The following is a 27,814-nucleotide window of genomic DNA, read 5'->3' as shown; positions in this document are numbered from 1 at the left end:
CGCTTTCTTGCCCAAACCGCCATTTTGAAAATCTTGTTGATTCTGAGGAGCGGAGAGCGCGGTGCGCGCGTCACGCCAGACCGTGGCCAGCGCGCCCTCTCTTTGGTGCCCACCGCTGCCTCCCGGAGCCTCCTTGTGCCCACGCGCGCCAGGCCCACGGCGGCCCGGACTCGCGGTAAGTCCTGCGTCGGGGCAGGGAGGCGCAGAGGGCGCTACGGGGCTCGCTCGCTCCGCCGCGGCCATTTGGACGGCGGCCTGGGCCGCGGGAGGGGACGCGGCGCGGCCGCGCGGTGGGAGGGGCAGCTGGGCCCCGCGGGTTCCCGCCTCGGGGATGCCCGGACCGCGGGCGGAGCGGGAGGGAAGCTACCTGGGGGGAGCGAGCACCGCTGTTCCAGCTGCCCGAGGAGGCACACTCGAGGTCGGATTGTCCTCGGCCCCCGGCTTCCTGGAGCTGTTACGGGTCGGGCAAGTGGCTGGGCCCCCCGGTCCTTCCTGCCGGGGCCGAGGGAACCGAAACGTCTGGCTTCCGCCCGCAGGTCCACAGCATGTCCTCCTCGAGCCCCGCCGCGGAGGGAGAGGGAACCCGCGAGCAGCCTGCGTCCGAGAAAGAACCCGAAATTCCTGACCCGAGAGAGGAGAGCGAAGAGGAGGACGACGACGACGACGAGGACGACGACGAGGAGGAAGAAAAAGGTGGGGACCCCGTCGTGTCCCTAAGCGATGGACTTGACACAAGACGGGTTTTATTTTGCACTTTTCGCACTTAGAAGCACAAAAATCGGAGTGATTTTCAGCAAGAATGTGTGCGAAATGTATCTGCTTTCGTGTGGAGCCGTAGCAGAAATTAACTTGGTGAATCCTGTTATTTTTAAAAAGTACTTATTAGTGTTGTTATAACCTGTTTTGGAGTACAGTTGATTTCTGACCATTGATAGACTTTAATAACCTTTCGTCATTTGACAGGAAGTTTGTACGGTTCAGGTCTGTTTTTAGAAACTCTTAGCTTTTGAAGTTACTGAGGTAATGTGTTGTTTTAATCTAGTGCTCATTTAAGTACACACCTTTTGCGTTTCGAAGTTGCAAGGTGTTTCATGAAATGACACGTTAGGTTATTAGTGCTAGTCCTGGAAATCTTCTAATAATTTTAATATATTTGCTGGACTTCAGCAGAGATTCTTTTAAAAGGCCTGTGGGGAGTTTCACAGGGAAACACCTTCTCTGGTGAAAGCTATTGCTACTTGAGAAAGTAGTTAAATGTGAAAGTAGTGAACTGTGAAAGAAAGTTAAATCTGAGCTCAGTGCTTTCTCAGTTTTGGTGTTGAGGGAAGCATTATTAACCATTATTTGACTGGAGGCAGGAAACAGAAGAACCTTACAGAATTAAACGGTGCTGTATCCATTTATCCAACACCGATGGGGCTGTGCCTCTTTGAAATGTGCCAGCTTCCTAAGATATTTCCAATCACTTTAAAATCTGTATTAGAGACCTTACCGTTCTTTGATGATATTAGCCCTATCTAGGTTTCCTTAACATAGGGCTGCAATTCAGCTGAACTTGGGAGGAGGTTTGAAGTTTTCTTCCCCAAACCACGGTTAACTGTCAATTTCTTTTAAGCCAAAACCAGTCCATGGTCAGGATTTTATACAATCTGGGAGATTACATGGTATGCCTTTTGTTTGTTTAAAGTGGTGGGTGCTCTAAGAATGTTTTTCCAATAAAGTTAATATATTCAAGCTTTTTGTTATTTAAGAAGTACTAATTCTTTCCTAGAAAAGAGTCTCATCGTGGAAGGCAAGAGGGAAAAGAAAAAAGTAGAGAGGTTGACAATGCAAGTCTCTTCTTTACAAAGAGAGCCATTTACAATTGCACAAGGTAAGTTTATTCTATGTTCCTTTCATTTTTATGGTGAAAATATCTAAATATACAAAATGATTAGTGTTTAGTTTTTAGTCTTTACTAAGCAGTAATAGATTATTGGTATATTATTTAATTTACCCTATTAGAGCAAAAGTTATATGTAAATTATGCTGTAAAAATAATTCTTTTTTTTTTAATTTTTTTATAATTCTTGTTAAATTAACTTTGTAAATGTATTAACACATAATGGGTATTTAATTTTATTACGGTATTTTTTTCTAGGAAAGGGGCAGAAACTTTGTGAAATTGAAAGGATACATTTCTTTCTGAGTAAGAAGAAAACGGATGAACTTAGAAATCTACATAAACTACTTTACAACAGACCAGGCACAGTAAGACCTTTTTTATACTTTTAACCTAGTAACATATTTATGTATTAAAATAGAAGCTTCACACTAGAAACATAATTTTAGTCCTGGAAAGGACTTTAGCAGTCAACTAGTTCAATTTCCATACCATAGGGAGCCATATATTAATACCTTTTCAATGATGTATCACAAGATACATAGCTAGATAGTAGCAATTAGGATTTCAGTATCCAGGGCTCTTTCTACTGTAGTTGTTTTTATGCCAAATTGAAATGTCATATTGTGAAATTTGAATTGTGATGATTTACGTGATCTTTAAATATATTAGAAGACATTCATATTTTTTAGCCATTCAGAATAAATGATACAGTTAATTGTATGTTATTTTGAGATAGTATCTGATAAATTAGGTGATAATTTGTTAATAGATTTGTTAGAATAAATCAGTGTTTCATTTTTGAATTATGTTATACATTAGTGTTCCGTTATCTGCATGGGATACATTCCAAGATCCCCCAGTGCATGCCTGAAACTGACTAATACTGAACCCTATATATTTTTTCATATATATATATATATACACACATACCTATGATAAAGTTTAATTTCTAAAATAAGCACAGTAAGAGATGAACAGTAATAACCAATAATAAAATAAAACAAAATGGTATACTATAATAAAAGTTATGTGAACGTGGTCTTTTTTTCTCATTGTACTGTACTCATCTTTCCACATCAAGGAAGCACTTTACGGCTTCTCTTTGGCATACTGGCATTGCCAGCATCACTAGCCTTGCGCTTTGGGGCCATTATTAAGTAAAACAAGGGTTCCTTGAACAGAAGATTGAGATACTGCCGCAATTCATCTGAGCAGGCTGCTAAGTGACTAATGGGCAGAGAGCCCATACACTCCCTCCTTACCACGGTTTCCCTTTGCACAGTTTTAGTTATCTGGTCAACCATAGTCCAAATATATTAAATGGAAAATTCCAGAAATAAATTTATAAGTATTAAATTGCATGCTGTTCTGAGTAGCATGACAAAATGTCATGCGTGCTATCCTGCTCAAGATGTGAATCTGTCCAGTGTATCCAAGCTGTATACCCCACCTGCCCGTTAGTTAATAGGAGTCTTGGCTGGTTATCAGGTTGACTATGTTGGTCAGTATTGCAGTGCCTGTGTTCAAGTAATACTTATTTTACTTAGTGGCCCCAAAGCCATTCATGTTTTTATTACAGTGTATTGTTAACAATTGTTCTGTTTTATTATTGGTTATTGTTAATCTCTTACTGTGTCTAATTACATATTAAACTTTATCATATGTATGTATGTATAGGAAAAAACATAGTATATGTATATAGGGTTCGGTATTAACTCTGGTTGGTTTCAGGCATCCATTGGGGGTTTTGGAATGTATCCTCTGAAGATAAGCGGGGGACTTCTGTGCAGTGTGGATACGCTGGACAAAGGGATGATTCACGTTGCAAGTGGGACACCTTAAGATTTCATTCACAGAACAGTGTACAAAACTTATACATTTTTTATTTTTGGAATTTTCCATTTAATATTTTCAGATGGCAGTAACCATGGATGGGGGTCTACTGTACTGTACACACAGCTTTAGTATTCCATATAATTGAGGAAATTTTGCTCTGGGATTGTGCATGGGCGAAGTAAAGTTTGACATTGTTAAGTTAGAATGTCTGAGGCATGGTGTAATTTATTTTCACATGTGTTCTCATTTGATCCTCACAGCAGGCTCATTTGCATAAGTCCCATTACTGTTAAATGATACTAACTTTTGGAGATACTGTGTTCTTTACTTTTCAAAGAGTAAAGTCCCTGACTTTCTGATTTGGAAACTAAATATTATGTATAACTTGTATTACTAAGAGAAAGGATGTCTTTTTAAGCTGTAACGTTCCACATGCCTTCATACTGTCAGATAACATTTAGTTGTGGTTTTATAATTACCAGTAAGAATTCCCAGATAGAAATTCATTCAAATTGTCATTTTCAAAAAATTAAGTTTGTAAGCTGTTTATAATGTTAATATTTTTGTAATAAATAAAGTTTGCAATCATGAGTAAAAAATGTCAAATCAATATCGTAACTTGGAGACCGATATGAAAATAAAGTTGTTGGCTTTGAATTTTTTCTGTACATTACTGGCTAATAAGTAACAGTAATAATAAGAGAAACATTTTCAGGTGTCCTCATTAAAGAAGAATGTGGGTCAGTTCAGTGGCTTTCCATTTGAAAAAGGAAGTACCCAGTATAAAAAAAAGGAAGAAATGTTGAAAAAGTAAGTTATTTTTATGTTTTGGTTAAAAGCATAAAATAGAAAAAGTAAGTTAAAATATCATGTTTTGGATAATGTGCTTTGAATTTTATTTTTAAACACTTAAGTGTGACCACCCATACATTTTCAATAGACTGCTAATTCTTTGCTTTTAAGTGCCAAGATCTGATTTGTCTTCATAACTATTAACTTGGGAGGTTCATTACTTTCCAATAAATAGTGACTATCAAGATTATTGAAAACTCAAAGACATTTGTTTTTCTTAAAAGAGTGATACACACAGGTAAATCGTTCACACACAGGTAAATTGTTCACACAGTCCAAATTTCAGGTCTAAAGTAACTAGTAAAAACTCCCACTCGTCCCCTGTCAGCCACTCCATTCCACTTACAGGTAACAATTTAAACTATTTTGAAGATAATCAAATTGATAGAAACAGGGTCTTTGACCATAACGCAAGCGAGATGATATATTCTTAGAACTGTTATTTGTTGAATTTCCTGTCATTTAAGCACTTTACATATGATTACCTATTCCTTCACTGAAACATAATCATGGTAGGAATGCTGAGGGGAATATGTAATATTTAATCACAATCAGCCAGAAGAATTACCAAATCCATGAATTTTATAGTATTGAAAATTTTTACATTATTTTCTATTGAATTAATTTAATTCATTCTTTTGCTACCTGTAAAACTTAATTGGTAGATGGTGTTTTCAGTTTTTTAATAATCATATTTGGTTGTATTTTGTACACTAGTCAAGATTATAAAAAATACTTCCACAATTCAGAGAAACATTGGCTGCTTTTTTAATCTTTGTAGCTGAGCCAGTTTGGTTAGCTTTATATTGCTTTACCCTTTATATTGTGGAGAATGTTGATAAACTTGCTTACATAATCACCTTGGTTTCTTCCATTTTCTGTTTCAGATTTAGAAATGCCATGTTAAAGAGCATCTGTGAGGTTCTTGATTTGGAGAGATCAGGTGTAAATAGTGAACTGGTGAAGAGGATCTTGAATTTCTTAATGCATCCAAAGCCTTCTGGCAAAGTGAGGACCAATTTGTACAATTTCAGGAACAAATCCGTTATTTATAGCCTCTCCTTACTTTTTTTTTTTGTGTGGGACAATTTAGTTAGCAGCATTGCTGTCAACATTGAGTAATATGTACATTCAAAGAATATGCCTTCCATTGATATATCTGCAATAATTTCATGATAGAAATAACATAGGAGGCATACAGATATGTTCTTCCTTATTAGTTATAAAGAAGATAAGACTAAGAAAAATAACTATTAGCTATCAGATGGGACAGAAATACAAACTAAGGATCCAGAGTTATATATCTAAAAGGCACTGGAAGAACAAACAGGTTGAGTGAGGATGAAGTATTGGGCTGGTGGGGGAGGGTATATAACCTGCAATCATGTCAGGAAAGACAAAATATGGGTATATTAAAACTGAATGTTTTCTAGATACTGGAATAAAGTTACATAAAAGTGACATGAAGCTGATTTAAAGTTTTTTGGATTGGGTTTCCAGAATCCTCAGTAGAGCCCAGAAAATGGACAGAATGTAAAATGGCCTTAATAGTTTACCCTACTCTTCCTAAAATATAGATTGGTTTGCCCTAATTGTTTAACAACATCAAACTAAATGAAAATATCTATTGAAGTGTTACATAATATGACTTTGCATTTTTAGTTTAAGTCTGTCAGCAAGTATTTTCAGATTCATTCTCATTTTGATAAGAAATTGTGAAGCAGCCTAGAGGGCCTACGAGTTCAGAGGAACACCATCAGTGAAGGGAGAGGGTATAAAAAATAGAAACCAGAAAATAGCTCTGGACTTTGTTTTTGTCTGTTTTTGGTCTGTTCTTGGTCTGGGAAACAGATTGGATGTTCCCCAGTCTGTCGTGTTTACCATTAGCTGGACAAGGACAGATAAAAGATATTTGTGTCATGCAGTTACAAACCCAAGGGTTATAGTGATTTTTTGGTGTTTCAAATTGGCTTATTTAATGACAAGAGATTATCTTTCTGTTTTTCTAAACTTTTACTATGGCTATACCTCTACTTAGAATTTTATGTGTGACAAGTTGAACACTTCCCCAGAAGCAATTACTAAGTGCCTAAGTTATGAAGGATTATTTATATTCATCTTTTCCTCAACGATTTTCAAATGTGTTGATTTCAGGACCCCATTACCCTCTTAAAAATTAATGACGACCCCAAGTGCTTTTGTTTCTGTGGGTTATTTTGATATTTGTTCTATCCTAAATTAAAACTAAAAATTCCAAAATAACAGCCTACATGTTAACAAAAGTAGTATTTTGTATGAAAGATACTTTAAAGTTAGCAAGAAGAATGGTATTGTTTTATGTTTTTGCAAATCTGTTCATGTCTGACTTAAAAAAAGACAACTCTTATTTGCTTTTGCATTTCAATTTGTTGCAATGTATTGTTTTGCTTGAAGTAAATGAAGAAACTCCACCCTCACAAAGGTATGTAGTTAGAAAAAGAAGGAATGTTTTAAAAAGCCTTTCAGAAAATATTGCATGTCCTCCTTTGATACAACACAAAAAGTCCATCCGCGGTGGTAGTTTCTTAAAGTTTAGTTGTAGTGTGGTATCTGAAATCACGTTAATGAACTTGGACTTCTTACCCGTGTATGATTTTGTAATACACATTCACCGTTTGGGACATACAGGTTCTATATATTGTGCAGAGCTTCCAAATGTTGGCATATTTCATTAAATACTGTCAAAAGGTCACCATCTCTTCAGAAAAATCTTTAGGTATTAAGAGTTCATGGTAGTGGATTTTAATTTGCCAAAATTCCAATTTTTCAATTGCAATTTTAAAATTTATCATTGGAAATAAATACTGTCAGTTATTTTCCTTGAAGTGACAGAGTCATGTTCTTCGTTTTTGAGAACATGTATATCAAAGACCCAAGTCCAAATAGGTATAGTTTTTGAATTCTGTTAAAAATGGTGTTCCATGAAAAAGGTAACCAGCTTAGGTCACAACTCAGTTGTGCAAGTGTTTTTCCTTGAGCAAATCAGTGAACTTCAGTGTATACTGTATGTTGTACCTTCCATTTTGTTACAAGAATATTCTAAAGACATGTACAGAAATGTACGTGCAATTAATGCAGTTAATATTTACTGCTTCTTCAAGGACATTAATAAGTGAAATACCTTTTTTCCTTGCTAGTGTGTGATTGTGAGGAATAGGATTACTAGCACCGTTTGCTGCCTCAGCCTTAATTATTACTGAGGTACCAGCAGTTTATCCACCTTTGCTTTTGCATAATCAGTACAAATGTCAACACAGTGAAAGAGCAAATAAATGTCTTGGTATTACTGTGAAAATAGTTTTGACCTGGTAGGCTTCTGAACAATTATCAGGAAAACCCAGGGTCCACAAACCACTCTTTGAGAACCACTTTCTTATCCTTTCTTATGGAATCGAACTCTTACATCCATTTTTTATATTTGATTCTGTGATTTCTGCTTAATCTAATGGTACCGTATCTTAAGCTATTTTCTATGCTACCACACACTTCCATCATTTAGGAAAAACACCATAAACTCATTAGGACTAATTTCTCTGTAATAATACTGTTGAGTTAACATAGTTTTACTATCTTTTTGTACTTCTACTTGACTATTTATTGATCAAATTTTGTTTCCAAAAAGGGATGATGTTGAGACTGGATTCTGATTAATAGATATAACTATTTTTAGAACCAATATAGGAAAACTAAATCATTTGTATATTACTATTTTTTAATTAAACGCTCCTCATTTATTTTTGAAAGTTACGTTTTCTTGATTGGTTACTTGAATGATTTAGCAGCCTTTCATTTTTTTGTATAGCTTTATTCAGCATCCATTCCAGTTGTCATATTACTACTTCCATATACAGATTATATTCTCACTACCTGCATCCAGTTCCTGAGCTGAAAAAGTGATGTCACATTTTTCTAATAACATTTGAGTCCTAGATTTCATATAATGAGTAATGAGAGTTTAGACAGTTATCTTTCATCAGTGATATCAAAGAATTTATCTAAATGGATTTGTTTCTTAGTAATAATTGATAATAGTGTACATAACAAGAATGTCTATACAGTCGAGGAAATTTCTTGTAGAGAACCCTTCTGAGAAATAGCTTTGGTCCACTAAAAATTTCTGGAGTGACAGACACTTAGATTGGCAGTTTCCCAGTCAGTAGAAGGATAGGTCGTTTGGGCAAGTTAGAGGCTGCTTTGTGATTGCCTGAGAGTACAAGCAGCCACTTTATCCTAATTTTTGTGTAGGTGATAGGACTTTTAAGAATGGATGTTCCTGGGACAGAAGAGACCTGTGGTTCTGCTAGTATCATGAAAGATGCTGTTGAAAGTTACTACTAATGTTTATGTAATTGTATATCTTACGGTTATGTTACAGAAGTTTTCTTAATGTTTCTGTTTATGGCAAAAATAAAAACAAAAGATACTCTTATATTTCAGATATAAGTAATTTTAATTCCTTAAGCATACTTTTCAGATCCTTTATGGAGTGTTATTTTATGGTTTTCAATTTCAGAAGTTAGCAAATTCTCTAAGAAAGGATTTAAAAATTAAATTTGTTGGTTAATATAATCAAATCATTTTCCTCACATGATCTAGTCTGCTTTTTAAATATGTATCTTTTAACTGAATATCAAAGTCAGAAAAATGCACTTATTTTGTGGTTCTTAGTTTCATAATTAACATGCTCAGTACTTATTACATATTTACAATCAATGTGAGAATATAATCCTAGCATTATTGAGTATAGAGCCCAGAGGTAATGTGAATATAAACTATATAGTTCATAAATTCAGGACTTGTAAAGATTTTATTTCCTTTATGGATGGATGGTTCCTCCCAGTCCTTTGATTGGAGGGCTCCATAAAACAAGAAGTTTCTCTAGCAATGACAGTGCTAATGCTTATAGGAATGAAATAAATTATGAGTCTAACTCAAAATATTGTCTTGATAAAGTGTACCCAGTTGTCTGAGCTTAGCAAGATGTGTACTTGGGCTTCTAGTCTCCCATGTCAGAACGTAGAATGCATATTTAAACAGTTGTGAAGAGTTTTGCCTAGGTGTTTCGAATACACATGAAAGGGTATTTGTTCAGACAAAAAGATTAGTTTGACACATTAAGTTAAAGATGCATTATTCTCTCTAAAGCTGCTAAGCTTGGAATTATAATTTCTTGAGACAGGAACAAGAATTGAGAAGTCATTTTCATAAACAGTTGATTAATTTGGAAATATAATACCTCATTGGTATTATCTTTATTTTATGCAGCCATTGCCAAAATCTAAAAAAACTTCTAGCAAAGGCAACAAAAAGGAACGGAACAGTTCTGGAATGGCAAGGAAAGCTAAGCGAACCAAGTGTCCTGAAATTCTGTCAGATGAATCTAGCAGTGATGAAGATGAAAAGAAAAACAAGGAAGAGACTTCAGAGGATGAAGATAAAGAAAGTGAAGAGGAGGTAAAATGTTGGTTTGTTTCTCCCCACCCCCATTTCTTTCCATGGGGAGAGGTAAATACTCTTGTTACATAATAGGTATAGCCAGAAAACAGATTCTAGGAACTGTCAGTACCATATTGGTTGTTTTTAATTCCAAAGACACAAGTATAAATTCTTTCCCTTAAGCTTTCAGTTTTGTTACTATGTCAGAGTGTAAGAGTTGGAAAAGTGAGATTGGTAGGACTGGATTTGAACTGGGTCTTGAGTAGGTCAAATGGGAAGGGAAGGGACAGGGAGGGGTGCATATCCTCAACAGGAAGACAAAGGAACAGATTTTTTGAGAAATTTTTCATAGTACAGTAATTTGATGGTTTTGAATCATTTTAATTTGTTTTATGCAAAAAGCAAGGGGTTTAAGGACCACCGTTTTTTCTCAACACGCATTATTTAATGAAAATAATAGCATTTGAAGTTTATTTGATTGGTGGGCAAGTTTTGTATCACTAAGGAATGCCTGCCATTTTTTACTTGGGCACATCTTTGTAAAATGTTGAGAATATTTAATTTCCAAAGTGAAACTTCAGGAAGGGGAGAGCTGCTGAAGCATTTAAAGGGTTAACTTGATTCTTTCCTTGATGGGTGTCTTCAGTCAAGTAGATGGTGAGTAGGTACAAGGAAATGATTTCCTATTGTTAAGTGTTTTGGTAGACTACTTTGTTTTGGTGCCCCCTTCAGTGGTCAGTACTTGCTCTGTAATTTTGGTAATGTAATACCTTGTCTTATTTAGGGACTGAATTAATGTGTTTGACATTTTGGGCCAAGATGATTCTTCTTTGTGGAGGGCTGTATTGTGCATTGTAGAATGGTCACCCACTAGGTGCCAGGAGCATACCCCCCAAACTCCAGTTGTGAAAACCAAAAATATCTCCAGACATTACCAAATGTCTCCTGGGGAGCAAAATCACCTCCAGTTGATAACTACTGGATTAGAGAGTATAAAGACGTGGTAAACTCTGATTTTATATGTGTATATTTTCTGTATATTTGTCTTTAGGTATTTAAAAATCCATGCTTGTTTTAATGTCAAATTTGATAAAGACTTCTGTAAAGCTAAGTATGAAATGCTTCATAATTGAAAGACTATATTACAAATATAGCGGGGTGTTTCATAGATATCAATATATTTTTGGTGTAAAGGAAGATGAGTAATCTGAGCATTAAGGTTTTTATGGAATAGATTTTAAGGACATCTGGGAGGTAAATATGTTTACTTATAATGTGACTATATAATAGTGAAAATTTTGCAGTAGTAGTATTCCTCATGTCAACAAATTTTTGGTTATCTACTCTGTGTATTCACTGTGTTTCCTAAAACTTTTCTAGAGGCAGAATTAAAGCATAAAAAGGTGTCATAGAATATAAACACCTGATTTTTTCTTAGAGACAATATGATTATGAACATGAGCTTTGGAAACTTTCTGGGTTCAGATCCCAGCCATACCACTATAGGACTTTGGACAACTTACTTTTAACTCTATCAGATTCCAATCTGTAAAATGGGGATAATAATAGTACTGGCCTCACAGGGTTGTATTAAATGACTTTATTTAAAGCACTTAGAGCAGTGCTTGGCACAAGTACTATGTAATTATTAGCTGCTATTGCTGTTAGTTTTAGGGTAACCTTTTATTATATATAGGATTTCTAAACCCAGTCATCCTATTATTAATAAAGTACAGAAGATTGGATTTAGAAAGATTATTCATTTTCTTACTTTTCAGATTATTGTCCCATTGTTTTAAGTGGAGTTAGTTGAAGTCTGTGAATATAGACGACCCCTGATTTATAACCATATTGGTTACTGGATAATGATCACAAGTAAAACTGTCAAAGCCTTTTTTCTACAGTGCCATAAATGAGGATCTTTTGCTTGAAACCCAGGTCAAATGATGAAAATAATTGAGGTAAAAGGCAAACAAAAATGCTTTTAGGAACATCAAGTATATAAAGTTACACAATATAAAAGCTGTATCATAATGCTTATTTTCTACTTCGGTCTTTCTGCTTGGGCTGATACTGGCAAGAATTCATAAAATACAATGCCAGCAAAATCTGGACTGAGAAATGATTTCCACCTTCCCCCAAATAAATTTTCCAATAAGCATAGGTATTATATTCTTCATTTCTCAAGACTGTTTCACATTTAGGGCTATCCTCCTTAAAAACTTTACTGCTGATTCCATTTCTATGAAAAGCTCTGATTGCCTTTGAAAGCTAAGTGCTAGCAGGAGGAAAAGTGTTTCTATGGTAACTTTGTTTTTCTTTATGCTTCCATTTTTTGGAGACTCAGTTAAGTGGAAACCTCATTAGGGACATCATAAATGAGGTACTTTTGGTCATTACCATGAAAGAACCTCTTTTCTAAGAGGACATAAGGAAGAGTTGCACGTTGATTGGGAAAACGGTGGATTGCCTGTAGATGGAATTTTTTTGCAGATTTTTTTTCACAGAAAATTACTAAGTTAATATTTATTACGTTCATTTGCTGAAGTGATTTTTTCTTTGATAAATAAAGACCTCTCCCCATTAAGATCAGCTTCTCATTCTATTTTAGGTTCTTGGAGTAAATAACTGAAGATACCTTTTCTTGTTTCCTCTGAAAATTAAGGACTTTGGACTATATAATTTATACCATATTGCTGAAGTCAGAAATCTTACTGAAGCAAAAATCCAGTTCAAGTTTTAGTTGGCCAGTTACGTGAAGTTGAATATTATCATTCACCTAATTTTCATAGTTAGCTGAGAAAAAGTAGGATACTTATTTTATAAGTAAATTTATTATTTTTAAAATGTAGAACTGAAATCACTGAAAACTGCATAATTAAAACAACTGGCAGTTTTTTAAAAGTCTTAAGAAAATATCTCATATTTAACATAATTGCTAAGATATTTTGTGTGAAGTTCTCTGTACCTGTACCTCTCTTTCTATGATATGCAGTGAGTGTTTCACAGCAGTTTTTAATTCTCTTTTTCTTTGGAATTAATGCAAATAAGGTGTTCTTCCTGAGAATGACTTGGGTCGTAATTGTTTTATAAAACAGCTGTTTTAAACTTCTTTATCATCTTGTCTCTTGTATATTTTCAGTAGAAGGAGAGCTGTTTGGAACCAGGAAGAAATTGGTAGATGAAGTTTCTTTAAAATTAGAGAATAGAAAAATGACAGGTTTAGTTATTTTCTGTCAGCTTACATTGAAAATCATCTGGGTCCCATATTGAATTAGCATCTTTAGGGGAATTCTTCTAAAATGAACCAGTGAGATTAAATCATGTTTTAGGCATGTCATTCGGATACTAGACTTTAGACACACAGAAATTACTGGAGAGTACAGAGAATAGAAAGGAGAAGCAGTGCTTCCCAGGTTGGAGGAAACAAGTCTAATAATTTTTTAGACCCTTAAAAGCATACTTCTTTTTTCCTTTTATCTATTACTTCTGTAGTTTTTGTTCCCAGTGTTTTTTATAACCCTGTCTTTTCTCTAGACAAAGGATTAAACTGGAATTTTACTTTCTGAGTAGAGAATTCTCCTAAATGTTCTAATATGTATGTATCGGGAATGTCGCCAGCTGTAAATACTTACAAACCTTACTAATAATGTCCCAAACAGGAGCTCCTTTCTTTCATGAGAAGAAGTCCATAGACAAGCAGTCTGGGCCAGTATAGCAGCTCATGAAAGGTATCCAGAATTTGGTACCACCTCTCTTTCTGAGCCACCATCTTTGTATGTGGCATTTAACCTCATGATCACAAAATGGTTGGTTTATCTTTAGGCGTTGAATCCGTTTCAGATAGGAAACAGCAAAGGGCTTTCTTCTAGTGATGTTCTTGCTTTTTTCTGCCCTGGAATGGATGCCTTTTACCAGAGATCGCCATGCATATTTCATTGGCCAGAACTTTGTTGTGTAGCCACCTCTAGCTAAAAGGAAAGCAGTGAGGTACTTGCTTCAGCAGCACATATACTAAAACTGGAACGATACAGAGGAGAAAGATTAGCGTGGCCCCTGTGCAAAGATGACACGTGGATTCATGAAACGTTCCATATTAAAAAGAAAGCAGTGAGATCCAGTTGTTAGCTTTCCTGCCTGCATAAGAGGAAGCAAATAAAAAGTGGGCTGTTGAATAGGCTGTCGTAAAATGTTTGCCAACTCAGAGAAACTTTCAGTTACAATTTTTGGTAAATATATTTGGACCATTTGGAAAGTTATTTGGTAGTGGTAGAAGAGTGAATATGAAAGTTTTATTAGTCCTTAATTATGTTCTAAAAAATAAGAATTACTCCCATTTAATAATTTGATCAGAGGGATTACAAAACCATATAAACTATTAAACCTTTTGTTGGAAGGCAAAGTTGAATAATCACTATAATAAAATCTATTTACACTTAAACTTGTTTTTATAATCTTTTGTGAAATAAAATGAGATTTGCACATTCTTTACTCTTGGCACTCCTGAGTTTTCTCAGCCAAGTTGTTATAAGAATAGTGTATTTTAAGCTAATTTTTATTTTCATCTGTTCACCCAGTACAACCTTTCTGCTGTGAGGACAGGATTCTGGCTCTGTGACAGGCGTCTTTTTTGGAGACCCTCCTTCAAAGAGCCCTGCTGCCTATAAAAGATAGGTAAGCCTTCTCTCCCAAGATTTTTTTTTTTGCCTTCCTTCAAAAAGTGCTTGTGTCGTTCCTCTGGTTTTATACCTTCATGGTTGTCAGAGACATGAAAAATCCCTTTCAGATTTTAAAACATTTATGTTATTAATCTTTTAAAAATTTAGATTATACTATATTGTACTGTCTAAAACTAATGGCAGCTGTCAATTTTCCTTTAAGTACATGAAAAATACGATACTGGATGGTCCTGATTGAACCACTCAGAGCATATTCAAAAATAGCAAGCCAGAATCTTAAAAATAAACCCATGACAATTTGGAAACTAGCCTTTTCTTTATTCTTTTTTGTTGTTGTTGTTACCTAATTTTTTCCCCATACATTTTGTTAAAAGACCCAAGTCTTGGCTCCTATTTGATTAAAGATGTTAACTATCATGTATACTTCCAACATTTTCCTTTATAATTTTACATTACATCATGTGTTGATATAATTACTGACATTTTCAGAATGATTTTAAATGAGACTTAAAATAGGGGACTGGTACTTGGTTTCTAATATAATCACTTTTTTATTGCTCAATTCAGTAAATTGGGAATGTGCTAAGTGCTCTTGGAATAACAAGATATTTTCTACCCAAAATACCATTTGAGTGACAGTTAATATAGAATTGCAAAAAAGAGAATCTGCCTATCTGTAGATGAGGGAAAGCTTTGGGGGGAAATGGAAGAAGAACCAATTGAAGTTGACCTTGGAAATAGAAAGGAAATTTGGACATGTGAACAAAGATGGGGAGCAGGAAAGTACAGGGTAACTTTTGACAAACACACCTGCTTGTGGTTAGGTTGTGTGTTTAGAAGCAGTAAGAGGAAGCTAGAGTAATGTACATTGAAGCCAGACGCAGAACCAATGAGCTTGGTTTGGCATTATTGTTGGGTGAATAATAAAATCTTTGGGGATAGATTCATCATTCACATTCATTCAAAACGATTGTCTTATTCCACCTGAGCACTTTGCTATGTGGGGGTAAAAAGAGATGGCCTCTGCCTTCCAGGAACTGACAGACTGCTGTGGAGAAGTACCACTCGTTCGTTAAGCACTTACTGGTACACACAAGGAGGAGAAACTATTGAGAGTCACGTACTTTGAGGTCTTGCATCTTGTTTAGCCTTGACTCCATGAGAGAGGAGTGTATGTCATTTTTGTACTTTGAGGATATAACACATAATGATTTTTAAAAATGTGCTTTTTGAAAAACTTTTAATTTCAAAAATGTGTCTACTACTCTTTCCAGAGCTTTTAAATTCATGTAATGCTGTGTTCAGAATTCTCTATGTAGATTTAGATCCAAATTTGATTTTAAGCAACAGCTTCAGGAAAGTTAGTATGAGTATAAATTTCTGCTTATAAAAACTTAAAGCTAAAAGCTATTGACATAAACTTCGTAACTTGGGAAATTAGCCTATTGATTGTTTTATCTGGTTATTGTCTTTTCGTTATATATCTCCAATAATTCATAATCTGGACCAGGAGTTGACAAGCTGTGGTCTGTATATCAGATTTAGCCTGTAGCCTATTTTTGTATAACCTGCAAGCCGGGAATGGTGTTTCCACTTTAAATATATTTGTAAAAAACAAAAAATTAAGAACATGCAATAACAACCATATATAGCCAGCAAAGCCTGAAATATTTACTATCTGGCAATTTATAGAAAAAGCTTGGTGACAGATCTAGTCTAAATTTTTCTCATCTTATGTGGTTTATAGGTAGGTGAGTCAGCTGTGGGGCTTTTAAAATATATAGGTGCCAAGGCCCCACCCTTGATGATTTGATCTAATAGTCTTTTTATCTTAAATGTACAATCGGTATATATTGGTAAATTGTGCCAGAAGGCAGTGACATTAAAAATCAAAAAGTTTGGCAAGCAGAGAGATTCTAATGAAATATAGAACCTTGGAGTTGGAATAGATCTTTAAAAGTTATGTAGTCTCCAAACATCTTTCCCATCCCAATTTTCCAAATAATTACTTGCAACTAAATGCCAGTTCTGAGCTCTGCACTGGAGATCAAGAAACACGTAAGACAGGGTCTCTACCCTTACACAGTTCAGTTTAGTTGGTAGAAGGAGAGAGGTCAAAGATTAGGAGAAAAAAGTACCATAGAACATAGCTAAAAAGAGGTGTGGACAAGGTAACGTGGAAGCTCAGAAGATGAGTATTTCCCTCTTTCTAGGGCAAGTGGGGAGCAAAGGTCCAGCCAGGCAGGGAACCTTCATAGGAGGTAACCATTTGATCTGAACCTTGAAGGATAAGCAGGAGAGGTTGGCATAGCAAAAGAAATGTGTTTGCAGAAAACTATTTATACAAAATTGGATTACACCAATTTTAGCATTAAAAACTTTTTTTTTTAAAGAAAGGATCCTAGAGTCCATACAAAGTTTGGGGGTAAACTCAAAAACAGCCCTAATACAGAGTTTGGATATCCTTTGTTGCCCTACTATATTCCCTGCTAACATTTTTTTATTTTGTGTTATCAGTAGTAACATTTGTATGTAATGGAAAAAGAGTTGAGTTTAACAATATGCTGAATAGGTTATGTGTCACTGGCTTATTAGTATTATTTATTTAGTTCAGTAGTTTCAACTCTGGCTTAAACAAATACACAGGTGGCGTAGCCATTTCTATTAATATTTAAGAAATTAGTATGAGACACACTGGAATTAATCGAAGTTCTTGGTTCTTAAGCTGTAAAGCATTCGCTCACTTAACTACACAGATACATTATCCTCATTTGTGAGAAATAATTTGTTTTATCTTTCAGGGTTTTTTGTTTTGCTGGGGGTTTTTTTGTTTCTGGTTTTTTTTTGTTGTTTTTTTTTTCTGACTTATGTAAGATAGATGTGAAAGCAGTACTATACAAATGCATTTTTTGTCCTTTTAATTACATTTTTAACCACATCCTGAGTAGAGGTAAACCAGATCCTACGAATGATACAGAAAGGAACATGACAAGAAATATTTAAGTGGCTACTTTATGCCAAACATTTCTAGTTGTTAGGGACAGATACAGCTAAATAAGATAGTGTCTGTTTTCAAGGAGATTGTCAAATCTGCTCTTAGGAAACTTGCAATGTGGTAAGAAAACAGACATGTAAATAACTAAAGTTTAATAAAAGTACATACATTAAAAGTTTATTTTCTCTGCTGCCGTATATGTATTTACACATTTGATGCTTGAAAAATTCTAGCTATAACCATAGTTCATCAAATCTACAATGCCTGTTTTAATGTAAACTAAAATGTACCCCAATATCAGAGGCATGAAAATGTGGGGGAAAGGGTGTTAAATTTGGCAAAGTCTGGTATTATTACCTATTTTTTACAGATGAGGAAGTAAGCTCAGGGAAGGCATTTACCTGAGAATGCAGAATTAATCCATGGTGGAGTCAGGACTTGAACAAAGAAATTAAGCTCTAAAACCTGTGTTCTTATTCACTGCCTCACAATACTTTCCATAAAGTAGGCATAAATGAATTGTAGGCCACATATTGTGGGACTATGGATTAATCAAATTGATGGTGTGAAAGATTTAGAGAAGGTAAGATTTTCATAAGTGGAGGAGGAGGAATAAAAGTGATGACGATTTGAAAGCGGGCACGGTTTAACTTTCCTTCCCAGCTCTCCCAGGGCCACTTTCCATTACCTCCAAAAACCATATAACCCATATTTGCCCTACCTGCCAAACATTCTCCGTAGTTACCTATTCCTCCTATACCTAATTTACCTTTAGGGCAGCTCATAATGATTTTTTTAATACCTGCAAGACCAAAGCACATAATTATCTGATTGCCTCTGTTCAAGATGAAACCCCTAGGTGTATGTTTCTACAGTTTAGTTATTTTACTCTGCAGGTTTTGCTATTTCCCTATGCCAGTATTTATGTTTAAAAAAGATGCTGTACTGAATTCCTGCCTTTAATTTGTCATAGAATAATTTGTAACTGATTACTAAAGATAAGTAAAATTCAGTGTAAATAACATAATTTGTTATTACAGGGATTTAGATGTTTGTGGGTCCAGGCTTATCTCCCAGACTGTAATGAAATAAACATGATGTATCTTGGTTAATACAGGTGTCATTGAGTTTGTCTAACTGTTTTTATTCTATGTATCTATTCTGTATATCTGCCTTGCTTTTAAAGAAAACTTACAAACTTCCCAAGTTATCAGAGAAAATTATATTTGCATAATGAAAGAATTTCTTTACAAAAGAAATAGAAATAATAGCAAATAATTGTTTTCTATGTGCTGGGCAGCATTAAAAGTACTTTTGTGTACTTTTAATGCATTTACTCCCCATAAAACTATAATTACTGTTATTTTACCTCATTTCGTAAATAAGGAAACTAGGACCCAAAGATGTGCTGGGGCTAGAATTTGAAACCAGGCAAGTTGTCTCCAAAGCCCACATTCTTACCTATTATGCTGTATCTATAGTGCTTGTAACAGTATGTTTGCAGTTTTTTTGTTAATAGATAATAGGCTAATTGTCCATTAAAAAAAACTATAGAACACTGTCCCTCCTGGATGGTGATATTAAACATAGAAAGAAGCATAGTTTTAATTTTTTCTAGGCCCCATCAACTCCAAGTCAAATTGTTTCAATCTAGCTTTGGAGGGCGCAGCTCACAGTGGTCCATGTGGGGCTCGAACCAGCACCTTGTTAAGAGCACCTTGCTCTAACCAACTGAGCTAACTGGCTGCCCCGAGTTCTTTATGTGTTTGTACAAAGTAACATTTTATGGAGGTGGCTTGATTATCCTTTATTACTGCAAATTTCAAACTATTACTACTCCCAACCTGGGAGGTTTTTTGTGCATTATTGTGCCATAATATGTGTGCCTTTAAATATTTTAATGACAACCTTATACTCGGGCCTTTTAAGTTAAAATAAAAAAGGCTCTGGAAGCATTTTAATTATTTGATTTGATTGGGGATCAAGTATTTTTATCCCTTGTTTACCCTCTCCAGCCCTTTGTGTAATGATTTAGTTTCTTGTAAAATATTTTAATGTCTTACAGGTCCAGATTTGACTAAAGAGTGACATATAATAGTGATTCTTTTATTCTGTGTATTAAGTACATCAACAGAATGTATGAATTTTTAATATTCCCTTTCTAGTGTAGTGCTTATGAATTAGGTGGATGCTTAATAAACTTAAAACTTAGTTTGTTAGTCACAGAAAACTGTGATGAACCATTGATAACCTTTCCAGCAACCTCCCCACTATCTAGAACAGCTGAGAATTAGGAAATAAGTAAAAATGGCTTCTAAATAGCAAAACTCCATAGGTAAAGCTCATATACTTTGCTTTTAGAAGCATGTCAGCCCCTTGACACCTTTTAAATGCAATTTTTAGTAGCAGTTAAACTAGATAGGTTAGCTAGTTCCCAGCCAACAGTGTATTATTGAGGTAGTGCAGGGTGATACTACGCTTATATAAATCCAAGCATGTACAGTGAAGGCAGTGTAGCAAGAGGAAAGACTGACACTAAAATCCAATGAACTGCACTTAGAAATAGCCTAAGCCCATTTAACTGTTGGAACAGATTGGTCTGTACACTTTAATTTTTCTCAAGGGTAAATTCGACGCAGTCTCTTTTAAAAAAAATGGTTGCATTATGATAATCAGAAATTGAATGTAAAACATTTGGAGGAATAGTCAATTAAAAGTGAATTTGCAACGCATAGTTCTCTGAGTTCACTTGTACTTTCCTCTCGAGCGTGTACTTTCCATTTTCCTTTTTCTTTTTGTAAAGATTTTATTGGGGAAGGGGAACAGGACTTGATTGGGGAACAGTGTGTACTTCCAGGATTTTTTCCAAGTCAAGTTGTTGTCCTTTCCATCATAGTTGTGGAGGCAGTTCAGCTCCAGGTCCAGTTGCCGTTGTTAGTTATAGGGGGCGCAGCCCACCATCCGTTGCGCAAGTCGAACCGGCAACCTTATAGTTGAGAAGACGTGCTCCAACCAACTGAGCCATCTGGGAGCTCAGCGGCAGCTCAGCTCAAGGTGCCGTGTTCAATCTTAGTTGCAGGGGGCGCTGCCCACCATCCCTTGGAGGAGTCGAGGAATCCAGCTGGCAATCTTGTAGTTGAGAGCACAGAGGAGCTCCAACCGCCTGAGCCGCCTGAGCCACCGGGCCGGCCCCTGTACTTTGCATTTTCAGTAAATCACTTTGGCTTTTCTCGGGGGTGGGGCGGGGGGGGCGGGAGTGGATTTGTAGTATTTTTGCTGTATAAAGGTGAGATTTTTAAGACATCTTGGGTATTTGCTTATTAGGATGCTTTTACCTTTGTAAATTGTTAACTAAATGAACTAATGTTTCCTAATTTCATATATCCTGGTTGAGACAAAGTAACTAGAAACGAATTTTGCTGTTTTAATCTGTCCATATGTTATGTTCCTTGCTTTTGTTTTATCAGCTATGAGTTAGTATTTCAGAGAACTGGTTCTGGAGTCAGATCTATTTGAATCTCAGTTTATTTTGTTAGTTATTTGACTGGACAAAACCTCTCTGAACGTTAGTTTCCTCATATGTTCATAAATAGTTATTGAGCAACTACTGTGCACCATACATTGTTTTAGGAGTGAGGAATACATCAGTGAACATAAGCGTCCAAAAAATTCCGTCCTTATAGAATTTACCTAGTAGGTGTAAGAGACTGACAGTAAATAATAGAATATTTATACCTGTACCTATATTAAGAGTTTTTCAAGATTAAGTGATTAGGTAATGCATATAATGTTTTCTATCTAATGTGGAATAAATGTGGGCATCTATTATTTTTAGTGTTTGATTCTTGATGTCACATGACTAATCTTGTGTTGGCATAAAATTAAGTTTGTTGAGTTATTCATCTCAAATTGATAATTAGGAATACCTTTTTATTAGTGATATTGAATACCTTACTTCTTTCTCTAATATTGTTGAGGGGTGTAGAGGGAGGAGTAGAGAGATGGCAGTTAATCTCATCAGTGTGCGTACTTTGCTTTCCTTTACAACAGCCACCAAAAAAGACATCTAAAAGAGAAAAACCTAAACAGAAAGCCACTTCTAAAAGTAAAAAATCTGTAAAGAGCGCTAATGTGAAGAAAGCAGATAGCAGCACCACCAAGAAGAATCAAAACAGTTCAAAAAAAGGTATGTTGGAAATTACACATTTTCAGCAATTTAAAGATATAACTTAGATGCTGTAAGTTTTTAAGTGTATAGAAAATAGGTAAACTGCAAAGGACATTGGAAATAAAGCAGTATACTAGTTTTTTATAGTTTATAATTTTCCAAAATTCAATGTATGTTTTATAGGTAATTTATAGTAGTGATTTATACTTTTTTTTAATCTACTACCCCTTTGAGAATCTGATGAATGCTTATAGAATTCTTCCCAATCTGTCTTGAATGCTAATTTACTTTGCTATGTAAGAAAATTTTTCATTCTCATGTAATAAAGTATCTTACTTTTAGAAAGTGAATCTGAGGATAGTTCAGATGATGAACCTTTAATTAAAAAATTGAAGAAACCTCCTACAGATGAAGAGCTAAAGGAAACAGTAAAGAAATTATTGGCCAGTGCTAACTTGGAGGAAGTGACAATGAAGCAGATTTGTAAAAAGGTAATTGGACAGATGCTTAGATCCTTTTGCTTTTATTTGAAAATTTCTTTCACCCATCCCTGAATTTGAAGCCAGATTCTTACATGCATTCATTTAATGAATACATATATACTTACTGAGCTACTATATGTCAAGTACTCTTACAGATGTGGGGAACCATGTTAAATAAAATAGTCAAAGCTTCTGCCCTTTGGAGCTATTTCATAAATAACATTAAATGTATGCAGTGAATAAAGTGACACATGCCAAACTACATAGGAAACATTCTTTTCCTGATCTTGAAATTGTTTTTATTGATGCGTCTTTAGATTGTGTTAATTTAAAAAAGCAGAATCTCATGGACCACCTCATTTTTAGTGTTACTATAATAAATAAGATGTTATAGATTAGGGTCTTAGCTCAGACTTTTGTGAAGTTCTAATACTTCTTGGAAATAAAATGATCTAGTCTTGAATATGGTTCTGTAGAGATTCAATACCCTACATTAATACTGGGAGATTTTAAATCTAGTCTCTCATGGTAAAATGAAATTAAAATTTGAAATGTACCAAAGGTAAAATGTTCTATACTTTTTAAAGACATTAACTATTGTTTTATTTATTCATTCAGCCCTCACTGAGCCTCTACTACATGTCAGGCCTTAGGATAGATGTTAGAGGTAGAGCTGGAGAAGCCATTACTTGGCATTAGGGGGCTTACAGTCCAGTGGGGTTAATAGAGACAACTGTTCTATAATTAGAGTACAATGTGTGAGGACAGAAGAGTGTAGTAGAGGGAAGGCCAGAGGTGCTGTAAAAGCCAAGTGAGGAGACATTTTCAAGCGTTAGTGCCCATTAAGAAAAGGTAATCAACTTAACATGGGACAATGGCTATGGAAAGGCAGTTAGTTCACAGGAAAAAAATTGATGACCTGTAAACAGATGAAAACACACTTAAAAACCCTACAAATTATGAAGATGGAAATTAAAAGGGGATAGTTTTGCTTAGTAGCTAGACAAAATCTTGATAAAGAATAACGGTTTTCATGGTTGGCAAGGATATAAGGAAACTTCTCATGCGGTAATAACTTAGAATTTAAATTGCAAATACCATTAACCTAGTAATTCTATTTCTACGTCTCTATCCTAAAGACATAATTACATCTGCACAAAATGATTTACAGTAATATTTAGCATGTCTGTAATATTGAAAAATCAGATACCTGACCACTATGCTATACACCTGAAGCTGAAGATGAATAATATTGAATGTCAACTATAATATACATATAGTCACAGGATGTGGAGTACAGCGTAGGGAATAGAGTCAATGGAACTGTAACAGCTATATACGATGTCAGAGGGGTAGTAAATTGGGGAGGGGGATTATCACTTTGTGAGGGGTAAGTGTCTAACTATTATATTGCTCTGTACACCTGAAACTAATAACAAAAAAGAAAGATCAGAAAGCACCTAAATGGCCATCAATAGGGAAATCATTAAACTGGTACATCCATATTTTTGGAATATTATGTAGCAGTTCAAAAGAACATGGAAAAACCTTCCAGGTGTTGTCAAAAATTTAAAACATACAGACTATTACCCCATTTAGGTAAATACAGAAAAGCTGTTGCTGATGATAATTTATACACTTGTACATCAACTCATTTTTTAAGGTCTGGAGGAATACACAGCAATTTGATAACTGGTTTCCTCTGAGGGGAGAGGGATGAGCGCAGAGTGGAGGGGAAATTGAAGGGAGACTAGTTCTGTCCCTTTGAATGGTTTTGTGAATACATTTACATAATTTTTAAAATGGATTAATATGGAGGTATCAGGTGAGGAGGACTTAAGGGATTTTTTGGACTCAGCAATTAGGAGATAATTGTTCACATATGAGCCGTTTTGAGGGGCAATAAATGCAAGGATTATTTACCCTTGGATTGAGAATTAATAGTGAGAAAAGTGAATGAATTAAAGATTCTCTTTGAAGCAGCTTGCTTTTAGAAGGCAAATAATAGACGGAGGAGTGGATACAAGTTGATAAAAATTTTTAAGGTCAAGAGAAAGCGCAGGCATGTGTTAGGCTAAGGGACAGTGCTAGGAAAGAAGCATAAGCTGAAGATCCCAGAAGACTGAGGAATGGCTCTCTGCAGAGGTAAAGGAAAGGGAATCTTGATGAATTCAGATACAAATAAACTAGAGGGAAAGGTATGTCAGAAAGTTGGAGGAATTCATCATAATGGTTTCTTGGCTGACAGCAGGTGGGACACTTGAGTAAGGGGATGAAATTGCCATTGACAGGAATGGAAAGACCTGATTAGAGATACTTGGGATTGCTGGGGAGGCTTTGACATTGAATGTCATGAACTTAAATGGGACCAGTCTTTTCAGAGTTGTTAGATTTTCCCACAGCAATCTTTGCTGTGGATTTAATCATAGAAAAGTTGGTAGTTAGACCAATTCAGGTTTGGAGTTTCGTAGAGAACAAGAGGCAAACAATTAGAGTCAATGTAAATGACTGACTATATTTGCAGGGGTTGGCAAACTACAGCCTGTGGGCCAGATCCATCTTACTACCTATTTTTGTAAATAATTTTTATTGTAATACAGCCATACCCATTCATTGAAGTATTGTCTATAGCAGGTTTCATGCTATAGTTGCATACATAGTTCAGTAGTAGTGACAGAAATGGTCACTGTAAAAGCTGAAACCATTTACTAATGTGGTCTGCCAGAGAAAGTTTGCTAACCTTGAACTACACTGCAGAAGGGAAGCCAGCAGGGTGCATATGGTGTCCTGACTAGAAGTGTCTGTGAAATCAGGCAGCAGGTAGCAAGTTGACAAAAGAGTAGGAAAGTCAGAGTAAGATTTTAGGAGTAGAGGACTCCTGAGACCAACTGGATCGCAGTGATTCAACTTCAGGGAGGGGACTGAGCAAGGAGTGGGGGCTGAAGTTCATTAGAGTTCAAGTTGAGGAATCATAAGTAGTGTTGGATGATGTAAAAAGAAAGTAAGAGGATAGCTCTAAAAAATATCTGACAGATGACAAAGAACTTAGTTCATTTAGCTAAGATCTTTTTAGATGTTTTCCTCACCCATGTTGTTAATTCAGCTGATATTCCCAGTTTTAAACACTGAGAATGTTTGCATGCTAGTTTATTCTCTGCTTTACATACAATATTATTAAACTATTCATTTGCAGTAGAATTCTCTGGTGAACCAGAGTACTGTTAGAACGTACATACAGCTACTTGTACTTACATGCATTTCTTTTTCAACCAAAGATAAAGTGTTTCTTGATTTTTAAATTTACTTTTAACATTGTTTTTCCTTTTCACTATAGGTATATGAAAATTATCCTGCTTATGATTTAACTGAAAGAAAGGGTTTCATAAAAACGACTGTTAAAGAGGTAAATATACCCATCCACCTTTTCCAATTTTGATCATTTTTGACATAGAACAGTGTATATCAGATACCGCATATTCTCAAAATACATGACTAAATGTCACATTTGATACTCCAGTTTCCTTAAAATACATGGGGGAAGATACTTCTTTTCATTCCCATTTTAGAGCTTAATAATAAAGCCTGAACATTAGTGGCAAAATCTGACCTCAGATGAAGAGATGTGGGCTCACAGTCTACATGGGTAGTTGAGCATCTCAGAGGCGCTTATACAACTACTTGAGCACATGTTTCTATCTCCCAGTCAAAGGCAGGAGAAAATCAACAGTAGCCATAATTTGTATCGATCCCAATTGATTTCCCAAGGTCTCAATAGTAAAAGTTTAAAATTAAAAGGTCTTTTGACTTATGTGTACCTAATACTGTATGTTGGGTATGGGAAAATAATGTTTCTCTTCTATTACAGCTAATTTCTTGAGGACAGAGACAGATGACTTGTTCCATGGACTTAAATATCTGATTTATACCATTATACCAGCAAAGAGAATGTATTTCTTTTTCTAAATCCTTGCAAGCATTGTTGATAGAACTTACTGCTAACTTTTTTATCTTGAGTGTTAACGTATATTTGAGTTTGCCATTTTAAATTGCATTTTCTATGCAGTTTTTAGTTTAAAATTTTGCATGGCAATAATTGTTCCTTGCTTTTATAGTTGTATTTTGTACATTTTGGATTTCTTTATATAAGATCATAGATTCTTGAACTGTTGTAGTTTTTAGTGCACTTACTAGCTTAAGGCATACTTTTAATCAAGTAGAACAGAAACTATTATGACTGGCATTTATACATGCAGAGACTATTGCAGTATTTAGTATATGAAATATTTTGAATACACATCTCTGTCAGTGTAAAAACTCAGTGATTGTGTGTTCATCATATTAATAATATACAAGCTTCAGCTGTCCAGATGACTAAATTGGAACTTTTCTCCTGCATGTGTATATGTCAAATTGTCAGCATGACAAAGTGACAGATGTTATTTTTGTATTTAAAAAAAAAAATGTTGTATATAAAGTTTTTTAATTTCTTTTGTGCAGATCAATTTTTAAACTCATAGGTAGGTATCTTTACAGTTATAAACTATGAAGTGTCAGTGTTCAGCCAGATGGTATCACAGAGCAGTGAAAGTCAGAATTCAGTGAAAACACTGAAGGAACAGATAGTTCTCTGCTTTGCCTTGAAAGTGTCATCAATTTGTAGTTTTAGTGTTAACTCTGCAAGTCTCTTATAGATACATTTTATATTAATGATAGACTAAAGTCAACACATCAAAATTCAGGATTTTGCAGAAGAGTAGGATTATGTACATTTGGCTTATAATAAATGACTGATTTTTATTTACTGCTTTTGCCCATATAAAATGCTGATATTTACAGGGAACCTGGCCATCTTTACAATTATGACAGAAAGTACCAGGAGCAATGCCAGAAGATAATGTGACGGCAATAGTGGGTGTTTCTGGCAAAGTATTTCTCAAAAGTGGTAACAGACTTATTTTTAACATTAAAGAAATTTAATGTATTGTGAAATTAGAGCTATTGGGTGTTAAGTTTTGGCTAGTCAGGGTTCTAAGTGATCATCATATGGACCTCCCCTGAGTGAGACTGATTTGTCTTTTAAGTTGACTGTTTTAATCAGTTTTATTAAATAATCTCTGAATTTTACAGTAAACCATGCTGCTTCTGAGAGAATTAGGCCTTTGATAAACCGATTGAGTGTTTAAAATAAAAGTCTTTGCATCATAGGCCAAAAATATGTTAACAGGGATTTTCCGTTTTGACTTGTTTCTTGATAAAGACATTAGAGAATACAAATGAATGGAATAAACTAAATGAGACCTAAGAATTGGCGTTTGATTTTAAATATTTAATTTGTTCCTATAAATCCTGTCAATAAAAATAAATCAATGCTCTTGTCTCTATTTGATGTCTTAACTTACAGGTTTCTATAGCATTTTCCCTTTATGTGAGGATTTCAGAACA

At 35.1% G+C, this 27,814-nt stretch overlaps 1 protein-coding gene across 1 annotated transcript; it reads left to right on the top strand.

The window, feature by feature from the left end:
- The first annotated feature begins 9 nt into the window (after positions 1-9).
- Positions 10-27,741, top strand: DEK (DEK proto-oncogene). The gene is made up of 11 exons (XM_081057574.1): positions 10-175; positions 537-693; positions 1,772-1,873; positions 2,141-2,250; positions 4,437-4,531; positions 5,461-5,581; positions 9,878-10,066; positions 21,773-21,908; positions 22,233-22,381; positions 25,707-25,775; positions 26,238-27,741. The coding sequence occupies exons 2-11, from the start codon at positions 546-548 to the stop codon at positions 26,247-26,249; spliced, it is 1,131 nt and encodes a 376-aa protein (XP_080913700.1). The 5' UTR covers positions 10-175; positions 537-545; the 3' UTR covers positions 26,250-27,741.
- Positions 27,742-27,814: the final 73 nt, after the last annotated feature.

This window comes from Rhinolophus hipposideros (assembly GCF_964194185.1).
Source record: "Rhinolophus hipposideros genome assembly, chromosome: 8".
NCBI lineage: Eukaryota > Metazoa > Chordata > Mammalia > Chiroptera > Rhinolophidae > Rhinolophus > Rhinolophus hipposideros.
This window is presented reverse-complemented; position numbering and strand designations above follow the sequence as displayed.